Raw genomic sequence first — 24,233 nt, 5'->3', positions numbered from 1 at the left:
CACTCATGTCCAACTTTCTACCAGCACTCCTTGTGCATCGCATCCCTTTACCTTCAAGTGCAAACCATTCTACTGTTATTTCAGAATGATAAAACCATATTCTGACCCCATAAAACATTTTCAAGACCTTAATAACATGACATTAGCTATGCCGTGTCTAGGTACTTAACATAATATTAAACTAAATTTGAACTAATTTGACATTTGTGACCATAAAATTTCATTGGTATCAGTGATTAATATCTAAACTAAATTTGCATGGAACTGATAAAGATACATACATGTGCCAAAAGACCCCTTTCTACTAACTAGGACGATTATATGAAATCATACACTCATCCTTCACCCACAAAACTGTGCTTAAACATCAAATCATTAAATTTCTGTGGTGTTTTGTTAACCATCAGCTCCTGTGCTAATTTCACATCAACTCGACTCTACAGCCATGACAATTGTTTCAACATTACATCTATGACATCAACCATCAATAAATAATTACTTCATTTCTATACCCACAATATATTTCATTTCCATCCTACAACATATCTGCCTTCTATGGCATACCGTCTTTTTGCTTTCCAAGTCTACTAAATGTGTTCAATATTCTATTAATACACCAAGGGATTTTTCCCTTTTACAAAAGAGGTAGCCAAGTCAAAAGGCAAGTACCCACTCCCAATGACCACCCTTTCTTCCCTCTTATCTTGGCTCCTCATGGATGACGGGTCATCCCTGCATCCTGCCCCCTGCCCTGGGTCAGAAGCAATGCAACAAGACAGCAAATCCTCAGGCAGACCACTTCACTTAATCAGCGATCCCCTCTCTGTCCCCTCAATATTATGTCTACAATATGAAATCTTTATAAATGCAGTTTGTTTTTTTGCCTAGGAGTCGGCAGATAGGGCTGATAAAAGAGTATTGGGATGGTTTGGACACATAGAAAGAATGAGTGAAGAAAGACTAATAATAGAGGTGTGGAAGGCAGAGGTGGATGGAGTGAACTTGAGGGGATGACTGAGGATGAGATGGATGGATGGGGTGAAAGGGGCTTTGAGCAAAAAGGAAATGTCTGTTGAACAAAGGAGAAGGCAGGAGATCGGGGCGAGTGGAGAATGGCTGTGTGTAGGTGATACTGTGATGCACGGATGGGAGGGGGCAGGGGATGAGAGCAAGGATTGGTTGTGTGTGAACATTTTGATGCAGTCCAAAGGGATTCCTCCTCATCTTCTCTTTTCTGCACAAGGGGATGAAAGGGGACAGGGGGCGAATAGGTGAAGCATCCTTATTGTGGATGTTTGTGGATGAACTGTGTCTTGCCACATTGCTTCTGACCCAGGGCAGTGGGCGGGACACAGGGATGACCTATCATCAATGAAGAGCTAAGATCATGAGGAGAAAAGTGTGGTGGATGAGAGTGGGTATATTCCTTTTGACTTGGCTAGCCACTTTATAAGGGGGAAAAAGCATTTGGTAGATAGTTACCTTGATTTTCATGATTGGAAACTGCATGATCAACAGCAGCTAGCATCAGTTCTTGGACCTTCCAAAAGATCGGAAGAAATGGACTGTTGTCAGTCATATCAATGTGGGAGTGTTTCTATATCATCAGCTTAAGTAGGTGAAGAGAAGCTGCGACCAGCTGTCAACTCTTTTTTTGTGGAAAAAGTGGAGAAAATACAATTGAAGTTGACAGAAAGATCTTGGGTCCATGGTCCAGATGGAAAGTGTCCACCCCACAGTGCTCCACTTCCTGGTGCAAGGGCATCGACATTTGGACAACAGGCAATAGAGAGACAATACTCTGATGTCGGTCTCCCAGGTCCAGAACTTGCGGGTATACCCATCGTTGGTCCCTCTAAGATATAACCCAACATACATCATTTCCCAGTTCTGGCGTAACAAAACTGCTTCATTCTTTCAAGACTGAAATATAAATATTTCATTCTGGTTCATGGCACAGTATTATTCAGTCATAGGATAGATCCTACGTTGAAGGTGGTCAAAACACATTCCTTTTGGTTTAGGCTCGAACCTTCCAAGTACAACTGTGATATTTACCAGAACAAATAAATTCCACTATAAAGAGGAACAAGAGTATAATGAATTTTGAAGCCAATTACAGAAATAATTTTTACACATTTAAAAACCTTATACTTAAGTGCTTTAAAAATAACCTAATAAAAGACAGAAATCTAGTTGCATTGCTGAAGGTAACTATTTGAAAATGAGAACAAAAATTACCCTAAGAATCTCATTTGGTCTCTAGCAAAATATTCAAATTCCCTAATGCAATCGCTTCCAAACCTGGTTACCCCTCACTAGATCCAACTATGCAAAAATACTTGTATTTGTTACAACCACTCTACTTTTCCATCATCTTACAATAGAATAAAACCTACTTTGGGGAATACATCAAATACTCTACAACATAAGTTGCACCTACACGGTAAAATGCATGCGGAATGGCCTAACACTTTGTGGCGACTGTACTTGCATAACAACCGCACATGCAGAAAACTCAATCTTACTTGGTGTCTCAGTACTTAATCCCGCTACGTATCAGTAAAATCTTTCTACCCAACAGACCGTGTAGTGCCAGAGGATGGGATTACAATCCATTAAACTTATACTCGCATTTGTTAAAATACAACTAGAGCAAAATACATTTCACTCTGATATAAAAGGTTAATCTTCTGCTATTACCTACTTACAGGTAAACCCTCTGATCTATTACTGAACATATTTTTATTTACCTAACAAGTTCTTGTCCTTGATAAACTCTGCAATATTAAATGCTAAAAACTAGAACCATCTGAGTCATAGAAAGACAGCTTAGAGTTGAGTAAAATAATAAAGAGAGAGTTGTCTAAACCTTCATGGGTATGGGGTTGTGTCATCTGCCAAATAAAATAATCTGGCGTTGTGTCTTAAAACCTAACAAGTGTTTTACTGGCTCAGCAAGCTTAAAATGATCTTGACCGACTTGAACGTCAGATGTCAAATCCACCCCCCTTTGTTAAATCCCGATTACGGAATAATTCAACCTCGTAAGAGTTAAACAAGTTATGTAGTTAAGATTCAAATGTCTGCTCGGTTTTCATTTCCATTCTCTCAGTCGGAACCCCAGCGGTCAGAATTCTCCAATTCCAGGAACAGAAAATAAGTATAAAAGGTCAAAAAAGGGGCAGTAATACCATCAATTCCAAAATTGCCCATTTCACAGATTTAAAAACCTAGCTCACAAGGAAATTTCATAATTTTGTCAAACTAATAATTTGCAACAAAAACATTAAATACCCCCCTTATTTTGTACATGTAAGCTTACATATTCCATCTAAAGAAAGACATGTCTTTATGGTCCAATAGTTAATATTCATACAAACCTATCAAGAGGTTTTTCCCCCTTTTAAGGGGATTGGCCACATCAAAACACACACTCCAAACTCGTGTAATCTTGCCATCTTAGCATTTCATGAATGAAAAGGTCATCCCTTCATCCATGTGATGCTAAGAATGGAATGGGGTTGGGAACAAGGAATAGATTCTGACAGAGGGATGGGTGTAGGATGAGCGTGCACTTTAACTCGGCAATCTGAAGGTAGATAACTAAGTGTGTATATACATGTGTATATATGTATCTATGTGTGCGTGTGTGTATATGTATGTATAAGTGTGTGTGTGTGTATATATTATATATATATATATATATATATATATATACACACACACACACACATCCATTACAAGATAATGATGCATCTTTTTTTTTATATTGTGTATATGAATATGCTTGAAGAAGGAGGAGGAGCCAAGATAAGAGGGAGGGAGGGAATAAATGGGAGTGGAGTATGTGGGAGTGGATTTTATGCCTTTGTTTCCGGCTACCTCCCTTGTAAGGGGGAAAAAGCTGTTGGTATATGTATGCTGACCATTACAACATAAAGATGCACTTTTTTCATATCGTGTATATGGACATGCTTGAACACCATAAGGAGTGGGGTTCTTCTTTATAAAGTTTTTGTCACAAATCATTTATTTCCAAGAAAATTGGGAAATTTCTTCATGAGCCACTGTCAAAACACTGAAATCATACTTAGATACATTTTTCAGAAGCCATTTCAGAAGATACAAAGTCAGGAGCTGTTCTTTAGATTTTTAAGATTTCAATTATCATTTAAAGAAATTACAAGGCAACAGAACATTAATAAAAATAGTGACATTTGTAGGTAAACAATGGCTGTAAACATTTGGTAACTAAGTAAAGCATGTCAACATATTAATTGTATGGTATATCTAATGTTAACAATGAAATACTGGCAAAAATTACAATACAACGCAAGTGTTAATCAAAGTGGAAGTGTTTGTATGTAGGTTTGTGCACGAGACATGTAATACGAATATGAATTTATCCAATTGTAGTATACAGAAATGGAACAACACATCCTTTAGACTTATAATCTTTTCCAATTTATTCTCACGACCTTGTAAAGTCAACCTATCCTAATCAAGATGTCTCTTTTGTTAATATCGTCCACCCCTTTAAAGATGCAAACGCTGTAATAAAGTTACCTCTTTTTCTTCAATCATTCAATGCTTTCAGTCTTTCCTTGTATAGCTTACCTGCCTGACTGGAAACCTGTTTGGTTGCTACCCTTTGTACCCTCTCAATCTTGGTCATAACTTTTACTGTGTGCGGACTACTGACGCATATTCCGGCCTTGGACGGACTAGGGTTTCAAATTTTTTTTTCCATCATATTTCATCCATATAGAGACAAAGACCCCTTACTTTTTCACACCAACCCATATGTCTCAGGAAACACTGTAAATAAGATACAACCATATAAAACATAAATATGCTACATTAAATTCCCCGTTTCAAAAAGTCCTTCATAAGGAGGCATTGTCCTAACCTTCTCCAAGAGGAAATTTCATGACATTAAACTGAATTATATCAATTGAACAGTATAATTATTTAACGTCAACAATGAAATATTGCTACCTCGTATACAGACAGGCTGAAATATTGGCAAAAATGGCAAGGCAAAGCTATGTTGTTATTCAAAATGGCAGCGTTTGTTTATGTTGGCAGGTTCACACAGGTGAGCCATCCAAAGACGAACAGTTGATCATTCAGTGTTTTGGGTATCTTCTTCTGTGGCACAAACTTCCGACTATCACATGAAATGCTCCTGGAAATTGGAAAATTCTGGCATTTGGAGACCTTTTCCCATCTTACACAACTGGATAGCTCCATTACTCTGAACTTTTCTGCAGCAATTGTTCTAAAAAAGAACCTTTGATATGCCAAAAAACTATAAATACACACAAATAATGAAGGTAAGAACCACAGTGTGAAGATACCATGTCAGATAATATAAATTATAAGAACAGGTGGTAACAAACTTTGACATATCACACACATCTCAGGAAAATCCTATATAACTGAAATTGGACTCTTGGATACTACATGCTACAAGGAACAATAGAGCAAAATTCCAAAATTCACCACTTGAACCATGACGTAAAGTAACCCGCCTTTTCTTTGGGTGTTGTTGGGGATGCCACGCTTTCCTCCGTTGGAGTGGTGCTCTTGGAATTGGTACTTTTGAGAGAGTCCGTGTCTGCCTCTTTGGTATCCACATCACTGCCTTCTCCAGGACCCATATTCTCGATACTTGGAACCTGGTTCTCACTAACCGACTGCAGAAAGATAAGATGAACATTAAGCAAATGTATCTATTGTTCATATATATACACACACATACATACATATACATATCTAAAAGCTCTTTGCCCCCATACAATGTGGGTGGTTAAATCAAACCCCACAACAGAAATAAGCTGACATGCTTTCTTTGTGTTATCCTCGGCAATTGTAATTGTTATTTCAAACTGTGTTCTTTTCATTATCTGCACTTCATGTATATTGATGGAATGCCAAATAAACTTACATTCAACTTTCATCCATCCTACACCTATCTAAAACACATATGATGTCCCTTCTATCTTCCAAGTAGATCCATAAGGATGTATGGACATCCCCTTCCCTTGCCTATTGCTCAGGTCAGAGGCAATACAGCAAGATGCACCACTTCCACAGCACGGCCCAAGAGCCAAGACTTGTTTACCATTATTTTTTCAATACAGAGTGACCTTCACCCCTCATCCACTCAAGAAATTTCCATAGCCAAGAAGAGTTCCCTTTGAGCCGCATCAATTTCTCATTCATTCTTAACCATCCTCTACTTGTACCTAGCTCTTGCCCTCTCTCTTCCCTGCTTGACAGACATTCCCCTTGCACCCAATGATGGCAACATCCTTTCAAGAAGTTCCCTTTGAGGCACATAAATTTCTTGTTCATTCGTAACCATCCCCTACTTGCACCTAATTCTTGCACTCTCTCTTCCCTGCTTGACAGACATTCCCCTTGCACCCAATGATGGCAGCATCCTTGCCACCATCCTGCCCCCTAAACCATCACCACAGGTTTTCAGGAAAAAGTAGTCACAGGAGTGATCAAAGACTGGTTTAATCCCTTCCATACAATGATGCCTATGTAGATGTCAAGAGGCATGAGTGAGTATATAAGGAGGCTGGTGTTGATATCTTGAATATATTTATTTTGTAGTTGTAGCTGAGTGACAATCATATTCTGTGAACTGGCTTGGCCATATTTTCTGTGGTTATCAATATTCAGAGTGAAAGAACAAGTAATACAGCTGTAACTTTATATTTTATAACGCGAATATTGTGGTGCATCATCAAATCATCGTACATAAGGCAGCTGATACTGCCTGAGAGAATTTGACACATATTGAAGAGGTTAAGGGAACAGCAATAGAGTAAAGATATCATCATCCCTTTGAGTAGAAAATTTATCCTCTTCAATAAGAGTTAAATTCTCGTGCACATCATTGGGTTCCTGATGTACAATGATTCAATATTACATCACAATACTTGCGATATAAAATATAAAGTTAAAGCTGTACTACTCATACTATTTCACAGACACTGCTGAACCGGGGGAGTGGACAAGATGCAGGAGGTGCCAAGATAAGAGGGAGGGAAGAGGGTGGAGGGAAGTGGAGTGTGATAGGGGTGGAATGGGTGGGAGTGGTTTTTATGCCTTTGTTTTTTGGCTACCTCCTTTGTAAGGGGGAAAAAGCCTTTGGTATATGTATGTATTTCACCCTCAATGTTAATAACCACAGACAACACAAGTTTGTTCACAGAATACGGAGGTCACTCAGCTACAACTATAAAATATATACAACCATGACACCAATATTGGCATCCTTGTATACAATTGTCCCTCATGACACAGACATTGGCATCATTATATGGAAGGGGTTAGACTCGACAGATGAATGATGTGTAGCTCTGGTCTGTAGAATTTCCCCCAAAACAGTCCCTAAATTTAACTGACTGCATTTTACCATACACTCAACAACCCAAAAATACAAAACCTCACAACTATCATAACAGTACATCAAAGGATCACGTCTCCTAAGAGGGTAAAATGTGATCCAACACTGTAAAGATTAAGTGTAAACATTACCTGATGAGTACTGCAAACCCGCTGATTGGTCTCAAGATGCATTCCTCTTTCGTAGTCCCGCACGTCCTCGATCGTCATGCCATGCCACTCGTCAATCCAGGCAAAGGCTTGTCGGTGTCCGAGCAGCAACACATTCCTTATTGTCTAGAAAGAATATGGTTTAACGTCACAAACTCCCCCTACCAGAAGGCTAGGACAGTACCCCTCACAGAGGGCTTTGTAGCGTGGAATTTAACGAATCATGCCCTTGGATCGGATATTGACAAATCCAAACATCTAGAAAGATAAAAAATATATAAACAGTAATCCCTCCCATACCAAAACATGATTTATGTGTACTGAATGCCAATTTTCTTTATTCCTTCAGAATAAGTATAACACTGGAATCACAGAGTGGAGACTGTACGGGGGAAGGGCGAATTTTACCTTATGTATACAAATACTCTGAACTTTCAAATATTCTCTAAACTTGAACACCCTGTGGGACATTAGTTTGGATACAGAAGGTACTACTGCTTCTATTAAAATCTGAATTATCTGTAATTCAGCTATATTGAATGCACAAGTAAACAGACCAACAAGATCATGAAGAAATCACAATAATCCATGGAGGAGGAGGAGTAGAAGTAGAAGAGGAAGAGGAAGAAGAGAAAGAAGAGGAGGAAGAAGAAGAGGAAGAAGTGAAAGAGGAAGAAGAGGAAGAAGAAAAAGAAACAACTCACATATATAGGATTCAAATTTACTGCAGCTATTAAATATAGAGAGATAATTGTAACTTGTATTTTCTATCTACCTATATACCATGGGTTTTTCCCCCCATACAAGGGAAGTAGCCAAGTCAGATGGGATATACCCACTCCCATCCATCACCCTTCCCTTCCTCTCATCTTAGTTCCTCATGGATGACGGGTCACCCCTGTATCCCACCCACTGCCCTGGGTCAGAACCAATGCAGCAAGACACAGCACATCCACAGCAAGTTCACTTCACTTAATCGGCAGTACCCCCCTTACAGGAATAGAAGATGGTGAGAAATCCCAAAATCTAGGTTATAAGCATCTAGATCAGCATTTCTCAACCAGGGTGCCCCGGAACCCTAAGGTTCCACAAAAGGTCCCTAAGGGTTCTGTGAGAACAAGCGAGATAAGCTAATGCACTTTTAATTTTTTTTTTTAATTTCATGTGTCATCATCATCATCATCATATACCAAGGCTTTTTCCCCCTTACTAGGGAGGTAGCCAAAAAGGAAAAGGCACAAAATCATTCCCACCCATTCCATCCCCGAAAACACTCCACACCCCTCCACCCTCCCTCCCATCTTAGCACCTCCTAGATGACGGGTCATCCCTGCACCCTGTCCACTGCCCTGGGTCAGAAGCAGTGTCGCAAGACACAGCACATCCACAGCAAGGCCGCTTCATTAAATCGGCGACCCCCCCTCTCCGTCCCCCCTTATAAAGGAGAGGACGGGGAGAAATCCCTTCAGGCTGCGGCAAAATTTTGCTCACACACACTACCTCACCCCCCATCCCTGTCCATTCCACCTCATGCATCACAACATCTTCCATATACAACCATTCTCCATTCACCCCTGTCTTCTGACCTCTCCCGTCCTTCCTCAACAGACATTCCCCTCTTCCCCAAAGCCCCCTTCACCCCATCCATCCATCTCATCCTAGGACGTCCCCTCATGTTCACTCCCTCCACATCTGCCTTCCATACCTCCTTTACTAGTCTTTCTTCACTCATTCTTTCCATGTGTCCAAACCATCCTAATACTCTTTCATCAACCCTATCTCCCAACTCCCTTTCCATCCCTGTTCTCCTCCTCACCTCCTCATTTCTCACTCTATCTAGCCTAGTAACACCCATCATACTTCTCAAACACTTCATCTCAAACACATTCAAGCTCCTTCTCTCTTCCTCTCATATGTTCCATGTTTCTGCTCCATACAGTGCTGTTGGCACAATTACTCCTTCATACAGTCTCCTCTTAGCATCCATTCCCAAATTTCTATTCCTCATTACACTTTTTATTCCACCAAGGCATTTACTCGCTTCTCTCAATTTACATTCTACCTCCACCTTTACTCCACCTTTTCCTGCCACATTTGCACCCAAGTATCTAAAACTATACACTTCCTCCAGTTGCTCTCCCTTAATGCTCACTTCCAGATTACTGCCACTTTCACCCCTTGTACATCTCATCACCTTACTTTTACCCACATTAAACTTCAGCTTTCTTCTATCACACACTCTCCCAAACTCTGTCACCAACTTCCTCAATCCCTCCTCCGATCCTGCCATATTCTTGGTTATTGTAATAATGTAATATAGAAATCCTATCTAACCTATTATTAAAATGAAAATAAAATGCGAGACATTCTTTTTTGTGCAGGGGTTCCTTGAGACATGCAATTTATTTTAAAGGTTCCGCAAGGGTAAAAAGGTTGAGAAATGCTGATCTAGATTCTAAAGTGTTTTCTGCATATTCAAGGTCATTATTGACATACTCACCCTTTGAATCAAGTCCTCTACTTTTGTCTGTAATCCAAACACCTGAAATGATATGTTGACTAATTTGTAAGAGCACATGATTGGCTTTGTGGCATTCCGCCACCCTTCAGAGAGTGGACCTCTTTTAGTCTTCTTCGACTGAAAGAGTGACAGGTCCTGGAAAACAGACTCAAATTAGTTTGACAAATACCCGATTTAACTTACTTTCCAACTAATTATATACATATACCAAAGTTCCCCCCCCACCCGCCTTATAAGGGAGGTACATATATACCAAGGCTTTTTCCCCCTTACAAGGGAGGTAGCCAAAAAGGAAAAGGTATAAAATCATTCCCACCCATTCCATCCCTGAATACACTCCACACCCCTCCACCCCATCTTAGCACCTCCTGGATGACGGGTCATCCCTGCACCTTGTCCACTGCCCTGGGTCAGAATCAGTGTAGCCAACTAATTACTCGATGAAAACTTTGCCTACCTCTTGTACTTTGTAGTGCTTCTCTTCAACTGGTTCACATACAATGTCCACATGATCTACTTCTCTCTCGGTAATTACCTCCTCTGGTAAATTTAGGCACTGAAATACCACACTCAGAATAAATTACTTGATACATACATATACCAAAGGCTTTTTCCCCCTTACAAGGGAGGTAGCCTTGATGCACACAAATATACACACATTCAAACAATTAAGCAATTGGTGTATTTTCATGTACGCAAAGATCACTTGTGTATGTGTGCATGTGATGAGTTGGGGGTCTATCAGGAAGCTTACCAAGAATAACACTACAAAGGATACATTAATGAGAAAATCTAACTACTGTACAGTATATACTAATATATACTTTTTGATCTATTTTGGTCTTTTTCCTTACCACAAGACTATAACCATTTAAATATGGGAATCGGCAAATAAGTTTATTTGTTCTATACAGTAACAGTCGTACAAGGAAGCACCGAGTCTACTTACATTCTCTGAAGATCCATTATTGTTTTCGTATCTTGTAAGGATTTTGATGTTCAGTTTGGGTACAAATGAACACTGAAATCGTAGAGAAATAAAGCATGAATGGGGATGTTTGAACATTGTTAATACATGGTTTATATCACTGAGAGACAGGAAATGAGGACACGAAAACAACTGTTGAGAAAGGAAGCAAAGGAAATCAAAGGTGAAGGAAAATGACAGATTGTCAAAGAAGAAGCAGAAGGGGAAGAGAAGGGGAAGAGAGGGGGGAAGAGGAAAGGGAGGGGGAAGAGGAAAGGGAGGGGAAAGGGGAGGGGGGAGGGGACAGGGGAGGGGTAAGGGCAAGGGGAGGGGGGAGGGGAAAGGGGAGGGGGGGAGGGGAAAGGGGAGGGGGGGGAAGGGGAAAGGGGAGGGGAAAGGGGAAGGGAGGGGAAAGGGGGGGGGGGGGGAAAGGGAGGGGAGGGGAGAGGGAGAGGAGGGAGGGGAGGGGGAGGGGGGGAGAGAGAGAGAGAGAGAGAGGAGGGGAGAGAGAGAGAGAGTGGGGAGAGAGAGAGTGTGGAGAGAGAGAGTGTGTGGAGAGAGAGAGAGAGAGAGAGAGAGAGAGAGAGAGAGAGAGGAGAGAGAGGAAAGAGAGATAGAGAGAGAGGGGGGGGAGAGAGAGGGGGAGAGAGAGAGGGGGGGGGAGAGAGAGAGGGGGGAGAGAGAGAGAGGGTGGAGGAGAGAGGGGGAGAGGAGAGAGAGAGGAGAGAGGGGGAGAGGAGAGAGAGAGGAGAGAGGGGGAGAGGAGAGAGAGAGAGAGAGAGAGAGAGAGAGAGAGAGAGAGAGAGAGAGAGGAGAGAGAGAGAGAACGAGAGAGAGAGAGGAGAGAGAGAGAGAGAGGAGAGAGAGAGAGAGACGGAGAGAGAGAGAGAGAGAGTGAGAGAGAGGAGAGAGAGACGAGAGAGAGAGAGAGAGGAGGGACGGAGAGGGAGAGAGACGGGAGAGAGAGAGGGGAGAGGGGAGAGAGGGAGGGAGAGGGGCGAGAGACGGAGAGGGGCGAGAGACGGAGAGGGGCGAGAGACGGAGAGGGGAGAGAGGGGAGGGATATATATATATATATATATATATATATATATAGAGAGATATATAGATATAGAGATATATATATAAATATATATATATATATATATAGAGAGAGAGAGAGAGAGATGGGGGGATGGGAAGGGGAAAGGGAAGGGGAGAGGGAAGGGGAAAAGGAGGGGGGTTTATCAAGTAACATAAAAGGGAACTACATACACCTTTTTAAGTACAAGGAAAAATATAAAACAAAAGACAAAACATCAAATAAAAGTAACGCGCAAGTGACGTCATTAATTTAAATAATCATCTACATGCATTGTTCATGATGAAAAGTAACTGACACGGGTAATTTTAATGGATAGTGGGGAACCAAGTTGGCACTACAGGGGGAAATAACAACCTTGATGTAAAAACTTAAAGCAAGTTAAGCAACACAAACTCGACAAAAGGCAGGCTGTGGAACCACGTATTTCGGTATGGGTGCAAGAATGGTTGCTATGGGAGCCATAGAATTTGTAAAAGATCTACATTATTTTGCCTCCCTTAAAAAATAAAATAAAATAAACATAATAAAATAAATAATAAATTGATAATAATAAACAAATAAATGGGGGGGAGGGGCGTGGATTGGCAGTGCAACAGATAGCAAGCACATGAGTATCATCTTGTAGTTATAGCAACTAACACCACAGTTGGACAAAAGAAAGAGTCGAGTAAGCAAAACTATACATTTTGATTGTGGGTTGTGATTTACAAATTTGTTAATATATTTTTCACCAGTGTTTTAGTTATAGGTTTCTGTTCTGCACTTCATCTCTAACTCTGAGCAATGATCATTACCTGCTCCAATAATCCAAGCACACAATACAAAAATCACTTTCAGTCACATTTATACATCTTCTAGAATATGCTCCTCACCTTTATATTACCTTACCATAGATATATCAACAAAGTTGATAGAGAAAAAAAAAAAAAAAAAAAAAAAAAAAAAAAAAAAAAAAAAAAATTCAATTAAGTAGATACTAACATATCACTGCATCCACATACAAGAAGTGACACAGGGGACCCAATACTGAGAGTATTGTACACGAGACATCAAGGGAAAGAAAGGTTGTAATAGAATGATCCCACAGAAAAAGGAGGCAACAAGGTCAATCAACTAATCAATCCATTGCCCCAATTTCCTCTTAGAAAAAACATTTCAGCCCATTCACCACTTATATCGAGCGATTTGGTGTTGCTGTCTGGAAAGAGTGAATGAAGGACAGAGTGATATAATGTGCATCTATTATTCTCCTTTAATTTCTCCCTTACCAGCTCTACAGCTTGACGTCTGCAATACTATGTTCAAGAATGAATGGATTGGTTACTGATGATGATGAAGGAATGGTCTGAGGTGTTGGTGGGGCTATGTCAAGGTGGTTGTGCTATGTTGTGCATATGATTTGGATGATAAGGGAGGTAAATGCAACAGTGCTAGGCAGATGTTAGATGATAAATGAGAGTGGAGGGATGTAGCAGTTATGCCAGTTGTTTGCTGATGACTGTGCTCATGGCCAATTCTGAGGAGACAGAATTAAATGGTGACAGTTTGGATGGGTGTGCGAGAGGAGTTAAGTGTAAAAGTGGACAAATGGTGAGATGTACAAGAAGTGCTGATGGTAACAAGTTGGATACAAGTTTGGGGGGTGAGAGGCAAGAGAAAATGAAGCATTTTAAGTATGTTACATATACCGAGGTCATTTGGGCACAAGGGAAGAATGAACAATGAAAGAGTATGGAATGCATAAATAGACGAAATGAACTCTAGAGGAAGACCAAGAATGAGATAGATGGATAGGGTAAACAGAGTACTGAACACAAAAGACGTCTGTCGAGCAAGGAAGAGAAAGCAAAAGATACAAGTGGAGACTGAATGAAGGAATGATGTGGTCTGAAGTGTTCTTGTCTGTTCCATATATATATATTTTTAAGTGGACGAGTTAAGTGGCCAGAAACGAAAGGGCTATTAATGGGTTATGATGGGTGTGGGATAAGTGTGAGGTGAGTATATGTTTGAACTTAACCATCCTCCATTTTATGGGGAAGAAAGATCTTTGGTATGTATATACCAAGCTCCTTTATTCACCTCCGTGGCACCTCCTCAACAACAATGGGGTTATCTATTGCTACATCTATATTTTCTAGTTGTCACTGATATATGCTCAGTGTACAACTATAACTCTTGCAGACCAGGGGCGGACCCAGAACTTTTTTGGTACAAGGTCAAGCCAACAAAAATGGGCATTTCTCTAATCATTTCCCTATATGAAAAGTATCAGAGCTGGGCACGTTCCTTGGTGCATTCCACTTTAGTTTGCCCATGGTTAGCACTCCCAAACTATTTAAATGATATAGGTGCCAGTATAGTACGTGTCCTACAAAAAATTTCTTAGGTATAGTATGTGGCCTACTGGACTTTTATTTCAGTATGAACATGTCTCTTAAGCTTTTAATAGTTTGGGAGCGCTAATCATGGCCAAAATAAAGCTGAACACACAGAGGAACATGCCCAGCTCTGAGAAGTATAAACAGTAAGTGAACACTGACATGGAGAAAAAGGAAAAGAAAAGGAACACTATAAAACAGAAAGGGTTCTAGAGAAACACCTTAGATCTTACTGCTTGGTGGTAACTACAAGCTCCTTAAGGGTGAGATTATGAACATGAAAGCATTATACTTTGTTCATTTTAGCCAGGCAGATATTGAAAAATTAACAATAATAAAAAACAAAAATGAAACAAAACAAATCTGTTGTAGTAGTAATTTTGCCCAAAACACACACATTAACATTAAGAAAAAAAATTAGGGAATTTTGGAAAAAGAACAATTCTATGAAAAATCCAAAAATTACAAACCAATCATTCAGCAATGTTTGTGAACACTTCTCCACCAAGCTAAAATAAAAGTAGTATAGGCCCACTTCTTTCACACTGGCTACTATATCGTGGGTTTCCTCGACCAGAACAAGTCATGCCAAAACTATTTTTTCTTCACTTTCCACCCAAGTGAAGCAAGGAAAGGCTTTATCATGTTTCTTTTGGGTTCAAATCTACTCACAATAACAACTTATGTAACAATTATTTTGTTTTTATGTTATTTTCTTTCAGTTCATAGGGTTTCTGGATCCACCCCTTCTGTAGACACTTCCATACCTGAAAATCACAAACTAAAAGTGATTACTACAGAAACATCTACACTGGGACTTACACAGAGCTTTGCTAAGCTACTACATAATCAAAAGCTTTGCTAAGCTAATACATATTCAAAAGCTTTACTAAGCTGCTACATATTCAAACATTTTAACTGCATTTTTTCTTTTACTACAAAAAAAAATTAAAACAAAAAAGCTAAGTAATTAATCATTAGTGGTGATATCATGCAGGAACTTTACTCACCGTATATTCTGTTGATTTATCATTTAGAGATCATGAAAAAAATATATAAGCTTGGATTAATGCTCAGAAAGATATAAAGAAGCCATTAAAATTGCACTGATTTACTTTAGTTCTTATATTCAATAATCTTTAACATTCATAGCAAGACGTTTTTCGTGCAACTTGTATCATTCATATTTTTTATATACCTGTTTCGGTGTATGGATAGTAATTCCATGCCTTCTCTGTTATGTAGAAAAATTTTGGCACATAGCCTCGGATCCATACAGGTAACTTGCTAAAGAGTAAAATGGTAAAAGCCAACATCAAAAGTAAATAAAATCACACCACCTTTACAAAAGATAGTATCATATCTGTACTCCATGAAAGTATGCTGATCCTAACAAACTTGTACTAAAAAAAATCATAAATTCAAAACTCCTCTCAAGTATCTCTTAGTCACCTGACAGAGCTAATGTGAAGCTGGTTATAATTCATAAGTGTACACGTTAGGTGTGAGTCACCAATAAACACTTCATGCTCAATTACATTTGAAAAATAATATTTTGTAAATTCAGAACTACGATTAAAAACAACATATTCCATCAACAACAGAGGTTATGGTACCTCGATAAATAGATGCGCTTCTCCGTGTACTGCCCTTTTCCGTGGACAGGATGTTCATGTGGACGATTTTCTACAACTTCCACCCCTTCCCCATCTTCACTTTGTTCTGCACTGTGTCTTGCAATCATGTACAGCTGTCCAATTTGGTACTGTGAAATAACATGATCATCAGTTAGAGAGCAATATATATTAGCAAAACTACATCCATAGAGAATTTTGTCCTCTTCAAGAATACTGTTCCAACTACAATTATACTCAGCTTTATACTTTGTGGGTTAAGGTCGTTTACCCTTTTATCACAAAATTGGACCCATGCTCAATCATAACTGACTAGCCTTACAACCTTGGACTATACCATATAGAGTCCCATCTCCCCATCTTTTTAAGTGTCTCCACAAGAACCACATTCATTAGGAAAGATTTGAAAAAAAAATATATATATATATATATATAATAAAAAATAAAATAAAATAAATAATAATAATAACAAAAATAAATAAATCAAATATAATGTGAAATAGCGTATCTACCTAATTATAGTACACAAGATAAGGATTACATTTATGGGGTTCTTAATCTTTGTTTCCATGGGTCATGTTAGGCCAGATTAGACATTTCTTCCTCAATGTTATGCCACATGTCAATATATGTGAATGATAAACTATCTCTTAATGTCCTTCAACAACTCTGCCTTTTATAGTCTCTTTCCATGCCTTCTAGTTTTATCCCATCCAAAACTACCAAAGCCATTTTTGAAACACCCATTCTTCCTCTACTTCCATTTCTTTTATTATTTCATTACCTTCCATACTTCTCTAATCTTGAGGTGGACTTAATTTTAGGATTAGTTGATTGTAGAACCATCCCCAGATAAATTTGCACAGGTAAATACGGTTTAGCACAATCATGAGATGGTCATGGACCAACTTTGTATCTGCAGATCTCAGCAAGATAGGAGAATCATTCAACAATGATGTACTGGATCAGGTTCATTCTGAGATGGAAAGTGTGCTATCAATGGATGACGTATTGGTATTAGCCCACACCATGATGGTAAATGCATAAGCCTATGATAGGCTTGAACCATTTTAGGATCACTGGACTGCAGTCCTGTCTTTGGATGGTCTTGTGTAATCAAGCCTATCACAAGACTGTATTTCACATTTTTAATGGTGGTGAGGAGCTTACACCAGGAGGCACTTAGCTGTGGTTGAAGCCATCACTTTCGTCCCGTGCACTTGGTATGGTGGGACAGGTAACAGTCACTTCTGGGAATCCAAGAAATGCATGGGCTTTGAACCCACGACTATACAAGTACAAGACCAGCAGGATGGGACAAGACTAATATATTCTCTGCAAAAGGTGCATCCATCTTGACCATTTCAGTATGATGATGCCTACGTAGGCATCACGAGGCGCGAGTGGGTACACAAGGATGCCGGCGTCAGTGTCTCGATTCTATATACATTTTTCGTAGTTGTACATGAAATATCCTCCAATTCTGTGAACTGGTTTGATCACATTTTCTGTGTTTATTATTACTCAGAGTAAAAGAGAACGAGCAATACAGTAGACTTTATGTTTTATAATGAGAGTAATGTGATGCAGTGTACGTATGACAACCAATGCCACATGCAAGAATTTGACTTGTACTGAAGTGGCTAATGCAATTTGATCCAACAATGATTCAAGCCAGGTTACAAGAAACTGATGTTCAAATGGACAAGTCCATCTTAAAATAGCACACTGCCCATAAGTGGTGCGCCCATAATAAAATGACCCTCCTGCCATGTTTAACGGATCCTGAAATGGTTCATTCTTATCTCAAGATCACACAACTACGAAAACAACACTGATCATTACTACATACTTGTCAACATATTTGGGTTATGGCATTTAATATATTAGGGAAAGGCAACTCCTATTCCTGTGGATGACAGGGTTAAATCCTTGTAAATTAAGATGTCATTTTCTATGTGACGGCAATTTTTCCCCTAGTTGCCTTTGGTTAGGTTAGGTCACAGGTTAAGTAAATTTAGAACAGGATAAGTATTGTCAAATATTGGCTACAACTTACAGAACATTGCCACACAAATAATAATACTATTATTATTATACTGATCAACAGTGTAATGTTCACATACCAATGGCAATATGGTCATCTGTAGCAACATTACTCTCCATTTACCGAAATCCCTACCAGGAAAGCAGAAAGCTAAGTTAGATCAAGTTATTGACCTCACTGTGGAAGCTGTTTTTCTACAATAATTTCTAAATTCTCTAAAAATAATCAATGACAGCATACCTATCAAGGATTCAAGCTGCAGTGAAAAAACAAAATTAAATAATTTATTGGTAAATGTGAAGTTGCCCATAGGGTACTAGGCTTGTATAAACTTATTCTAAATCCCGGTACATTCCACTGTCGAGCTAGGCATTAACAACTTTCAGGTTCAGTTAATCATCATCATGCTACCTGAATCACTAATTTTGCTTTCTAACTAGCCTATTCATAATAATTCTTGGTTTACATCACAACGAAACCCAGGATTAACTATAGAAAACAATTAAAACAGGATGCACTTGTGTTTAATTTCACAAACTTAATTAAACAACGGTTGCATTTACCAGCTGATCAATCCCTTGATTGACACGGAGGCTTCTTGCCCCCCAAGGTCAAGGAGTTGACAATTTTTAACAATATTCCTTACCTCGTCAACGGACATTGGCATGCATATCCTGTATTCCTTCAGCATCCTGACGTCGTTATTTGGTTATCAATGTAGAATATTTAGCTTAAAAACTAAAAACGGAGTATGTCACGAACTCGTTGAGCCCGTCCATCCACTTGCGCAACATCAACAAACGGCTGTACTGCACTAGTGCTGCGCAACCGCCGCAAAGCTACAAACCGATTCATGACAATTGTATTGCCACTTTTTTCATATGTTTTGGGGTATAACATTTATTCAAAACAAGATTGTTTTCCAGAAGTGAATAATAAATAATTTATATATCCCAAACTGAGTTATTTGTATTTATTGAAAATATTCAACACCAAGGAAGTTATACATAACGGTGTGTTTTGGTGAAAGTTCAATGACTACTGTATCATGGTGTACAGTGTAGAAATCCACAAGTATTTACAAGGTCAATGCAAGTTTCCATTCTACTCTAAATGTCGTACACAGGAATATTTCTTGCATATCATTACATAAAAATGCATAATTCTTTGAAATTGCCATATCCACGATTAATTGTGCAGTGGATTACAACTACCTATTTTAATTTCTTTGTGCTTATGAATATCAGTGATGACAGTAACGCACACTATTTCTGTTTAAAAGATATTACTACATTTTATAGTCTAATGGATTGTTGAACATCACCAGAAAACGTAATTAATACGTTAAATATAGCCAATGATGATAAAAAGACAACCTCCATCATGCTTGTGATATCGAATGAACTCAGCTACGGCCATCGCCTGATAGTTGCCAAGATCTAAGAATATAAGGTCTAACCACTTCCGACCGAATTTCGAGGGAGTTGGCGCAGCGGGCCCGTGAACGTCACCTGGCTGCTCAAAGTGGGGTTAGCGGGTCCTATAGCTGTCAGTTGAAGCTGGTCCGTCGTTCAAAAATGACGTTGCCTTCGCTCGCACTGCTCCACGCAATTAGTTATATTCTGACAAATATTATATAAAATATATATATAAAATATTATAGTTCCTGTCTGTATATATGAATATATAATATATATGATATATAATATATATATATAATATAAAATATTATAGTTCCTGTCTTCCTTGGCGTTTCACAGTTTTCTTCAGTGTATCACAAAGAGAAAATGGACTCAGCCAAATGACGTCAGAAGCTGCGCAGAAGAATTCCAACGGGCTGACCTGTATATTTAGACCTTGATAGTTGCTAAACCAGTTGGGACTATGGAATCATGCCGTGAAAAAGCTATGCCTTGCTGCATTGCCCTCGGCCCTAATGGTGTGGTAGGGACTACGAGTGACCCTTTATCCATGAGACGATAAGAGGGGATGGTCAATATATGGGTTTTATTGTGTGGGTAGTGGGTATGTGTTCTGATTCAGCCATCCCCTTTACATATACATAGTTACCCACATCCTTATCTCCTCCCTTTTCCTTTCCTTGCTCGACAGAGACGACTTATTAAAGTGGGACAGAAGAGAAACAAGAGGACACGAAAAGAAACTAAAGATGTATTTCAATATATTAATGCATTTATATATTAATGTATTTTGATATATATTCTCATATGATATTTGACTGTATATGTGAATATATGTTTATGTATTTTGATATATATATAATATTTTCACATATGTTTGTAAGGTGTAGTAGTGAAGCAATAAACTGTTTTCATAAATGATCTATTCTAACAAGTATATAAATGTCTGTACTGCATGCATTAGCACCTCGGTAAAGTGTATACCTGTGTAGGAGCACCGCGAGCCACCAGTTGTATACATTATATACGTGGTTGTGGCCACCGCGAGCCACCAGTTGTATACCTTTGTATACCAGTGTGGTACGGTTGAATAACCGTTAAAATATGGTGTGGGTGAGAGCACCGCTGGACACCAGTGTATACGTTATATACGTGGTTGTGGCCACCGCGAGCCACCAGTGTATACCGTTATGGTATGGTTGGGTAACCGTTATATATGGTTACGTAGGGAAGTCTTAATGTGGCGAGATAGACTCCAAAGCGGGAGTTTTCGTTGTTTATTTTAAAGAACACATTTGAGATTAAACTACAAATCGGATGCCCTTTGGGGCTAAATACAATAAGTGCCAGGCCTTGACCTAGGGCACGATAGCTCTGACCTCCGGCCGGTAGGTTCGTGACCTACCCAGCCTCTGGCAGTAGGTTCTTCACCTACTCCAGCTCTGCCAACATTACATGGATGTCATAGAATATATAGGGTTAGAAGGGTTGCTGTAAGCAAGGGCGTTAGTCTCGTTAATCTATGGATTGGGGACGGTTTAGATATATATGGGTTAGTTGTATAATTGGTGGATATTGTTAGGTATATTATATCTATGTTAGTTTATGCGTAATACACTAGGGCAGTTATAATAAAAGGATTTATGATACGTGTCTGGTGACACTAGGTATCTATACTTGTTTGTCTTCAAATTGTGCTGTGTTAGGGGTGCATGTCGTGGGAAATGCAAGGTAAGCAAGAGGAAGTCTCGCTCTGTTGCAAGCATGTGGATCACGTGCGTGGTGGGTGATGATTAATAATGGTGAAGGATACAAAAGTACGATGTTAATTGCTTTGCATGTGATGGTATATAATGGGAAAGCTGCTAATCTGAATAATATGGGGGGATTTTGTCCAGCCCACTCACTTTTGTGGAGGGATTCTGTCTAGGAGGGATATTGTCCGGAAGTATTTTGTCCGGGGGGATTGTGTCCGGGAGGGATTATGTCCCGGATCCCAAAACTATACACGATTTTAAGAATAAACTGGATGTGGAGAGATACGAAAACGGTTTACTACGAGCATAGCTCTCGTCCCGTAAAATACAACTAGGTAAATACAAATAGGTAAATACACACACACACAATCTATCTATATACTATGAGTTTTTCCCCCTTATGTGGGAGGTAGCCACGTCAAAGCCCCGCATCCACTCCCATCCACCACCCTTCCCCCCTTTCATCTTAGCTCCTCATGGATGAGGGGTCATCATTGTCTCCTGGCTACTGCCCTGGGTCATAAGCAATGCAGCAAGACACAGTACATCCACAGCAAGGCCACTTCACTTAAACGGCGACGCCCCCATCCCATCTCATTCCCCTCATGCAGAAAAAGAGAAGACGAGGAGAAATCCATTCGGGCTGCGTCAAAATATCATTCACACACAAGCACTCCCTACCCCCCTCCCCTGTCCCTCCCCTGCTTGTATAACAGTGCCATCTATAAATAGTCACTCTCCACTCATCCACTCATCCCTATCTACTCCCTTTCCTTTCCTTGCTGAACACACACACACACACACACACACACACACACACACACACACACACACACACACACACACACACACACACACACACACACACACATACATATATATATATATATATATATATATATATATGCATGAACGTATGCATGTCTGTATAAATCTATACTGTACATGCATGTATATTGGAAAGTTTTTTCTTAAACATATGTCGTTAAAAGTGACTGTTAGTTCAGCATATTGTATTTTCTCTTATATTATATCGATTAAGGGAATTCACTGAAACATATTTATACACCTCAACACGAAAACAAACAAATGACTTGTAAATATCGAATGGCGACCATTTGTGACCCTTATCCTGCCAATATCTCCGTTATCCTGCCATTCGCTTGGTACGGTGTATAGTGTTATCTCTGAACAACTGCCACAGTGCTTCATAACAGTCGACAGAAATATTAGTCTCCCGTTAATATAATTTCACTGTGAATCTACTATGTTTGGTGTATAAATATATATATATATATATATTTATATATATAGATATATATATATATATATATATATATATATGATGTAAGTAGCGTAGGAAACATAGGTGTCTTAGTCAGGAATAAACTCAGACTAAGACTCCTTTGTTTCCTACTCCACTTACGTCAACCTGTCCGAATGTCTCAACACACACACACACACACACACACACACACACACACACACACAGATATATATATATATATATATATATATATATAGAAATATATATATATATATACATATATATATATATATATACACGCACGTTTTCAAGATTCTAAAGGTAATTAACATTAACAGTGACGATATTTTCATACTGAATGCGAATCAGACAAGAAATAATGGTTTCAAACTGTCAGGAGGAAGATTTGATTTGGAAGTGGATAGAAACAACTTTTCCAACCATGTATATGAGTGGGATAAACTTCCTGCAGAGGCAGTGCAATGTAGTACAATTCGAAGTTTTAAGATTCATTTAGATAAACACCTGAAAAATATGCTATAATGCCTGCCATTTATCTTAATTTATTATTCTTATTTATTTTCATTTATCTGCTTATTTGTTATTATCTATATCATTTTTCATCTTTTTATTCATTATCTTTTAATGTTTACCTATTTGTTGATCTATTATTATCTATGTATTTAATAACTGATTGATCTATTTATTAGTTTATTTGCATTTTTCGCATCTGACCTAGTTATGGACCAAATGGTCTGTTGGCATGCTCTTCCTTCGTAATACTTCGTAATATACAAGGGTTTCATGCACGTGACCATTAACATAAAGAGTACGTCATAAAATTTACCGTGAAATTCTAATCAAAACAAGACATGATCCAAGAATTGTAAATAATTTACGACTCGTACTGAAATCCAAGACATAAAGGGAACAGGAAATATTTAAAACAGACAACTTATATTTTCGTTGGTTTTGGTCATTTTAATTTTCTGTGAATCCGGTTTGATTTCATTGTCTCACAATGACTCATTTTTTGTTTTGGTTCCTTGAGATCAAAAAGGAACAGTGATAGGTGACGACGTCGGATTCAGTCGACTCTCTCAGCATAAGCTCTCCTTTTATTATCATTATTATTATTATTGGACAATGTGCACGGATGACCCGTCATCCAAGAGGAGCTAAGATGAGAGGAAGGGTGGAGGGGTGTGTAGTGTATTCAGGGATGGAATGGGTGGGAATGATTTTATGCCTTTTCCTTTTTGGCTACCTCCCTTGTAAGGGGGAAAAAAGCCTTGGTATATGTATGTATTATTATTATTGTTGTTGTTGTTTTTGTTATTATTATTATTACTATTATTATTATTATATTGTTATTATTATTATCATTATTATTATTATATTTTTCATGAGTGCATTTTCTATTACTCGTGTGAACAATTTTTGGTGTATAAAAAGTATATAATCTTTGTGATTCGGCGTCCTCAGTCTTGAATGTACCAAACCGTGAGTCCATCAATGATAGAAACCTGGATTCTTTTAAGAAACAGAAAATACTATAATTACATTTTACGATGCC

General features: G+C 38.8%; 1 protein-coding gene across 1 annotated transcript; it reads right to left on the bottom strand.

The window, feature by feature from the left end:
* Positions 1 to 568: 568 nt before the first annotated feature.
* Positions 569 to 18,903, bottom strand: LOC143019484 (cytoplasmic phosphatidylinositol transfer protein 1-like). Its single transcript, XM_076175121.1, has 9 exons — positions 18,859 to 18,903; positions 16,148 to 16,296; positions 15,730 to 15,818; positions 15,542 to 15,549; positions 11,049 to 11,120; positions 10,557 to 10,655; positions 10,079 to 10,234; positions 7,561 to 7,704; positions 569 to 5,702 (listed from the first exon to the last, which is right to left on the bottom strand). The coding sequence occupies exons 1-9, from the start codon at positions 18,901 to 18,903 to the stop codon at positions 5,505 to 5,507; spliced, it is 960 nt and encodes a 319-aa protein (XP_076031236.1). The 3' UTR covers positions 569 to 5,504.
* Between the last annotated feature and the right edge of the window lie 5,330 nt (positions 18,904 to 24,233).

This window comes from Oratosquilla oratoria, chromosome 37, assembly GCF_046742065.1.
Source record: "Oratosquilla oratoria isolate Oo_2021 chromosome 37, ASM4674206v1, whole genome shotgun sequence".
Taxonomy (NCBI): Eukaryota; Metazoa; Arthropoda; class Malacostraca; order Stomatopoda; family Squillidae; genus Oratosquilla; species Oratosquilla oratoria.
The sequence above is the reverse complement of the archived record's forward strand: the minus strand, read 5'-3'. Positions and strand labels throughout refer to the sequence as shown.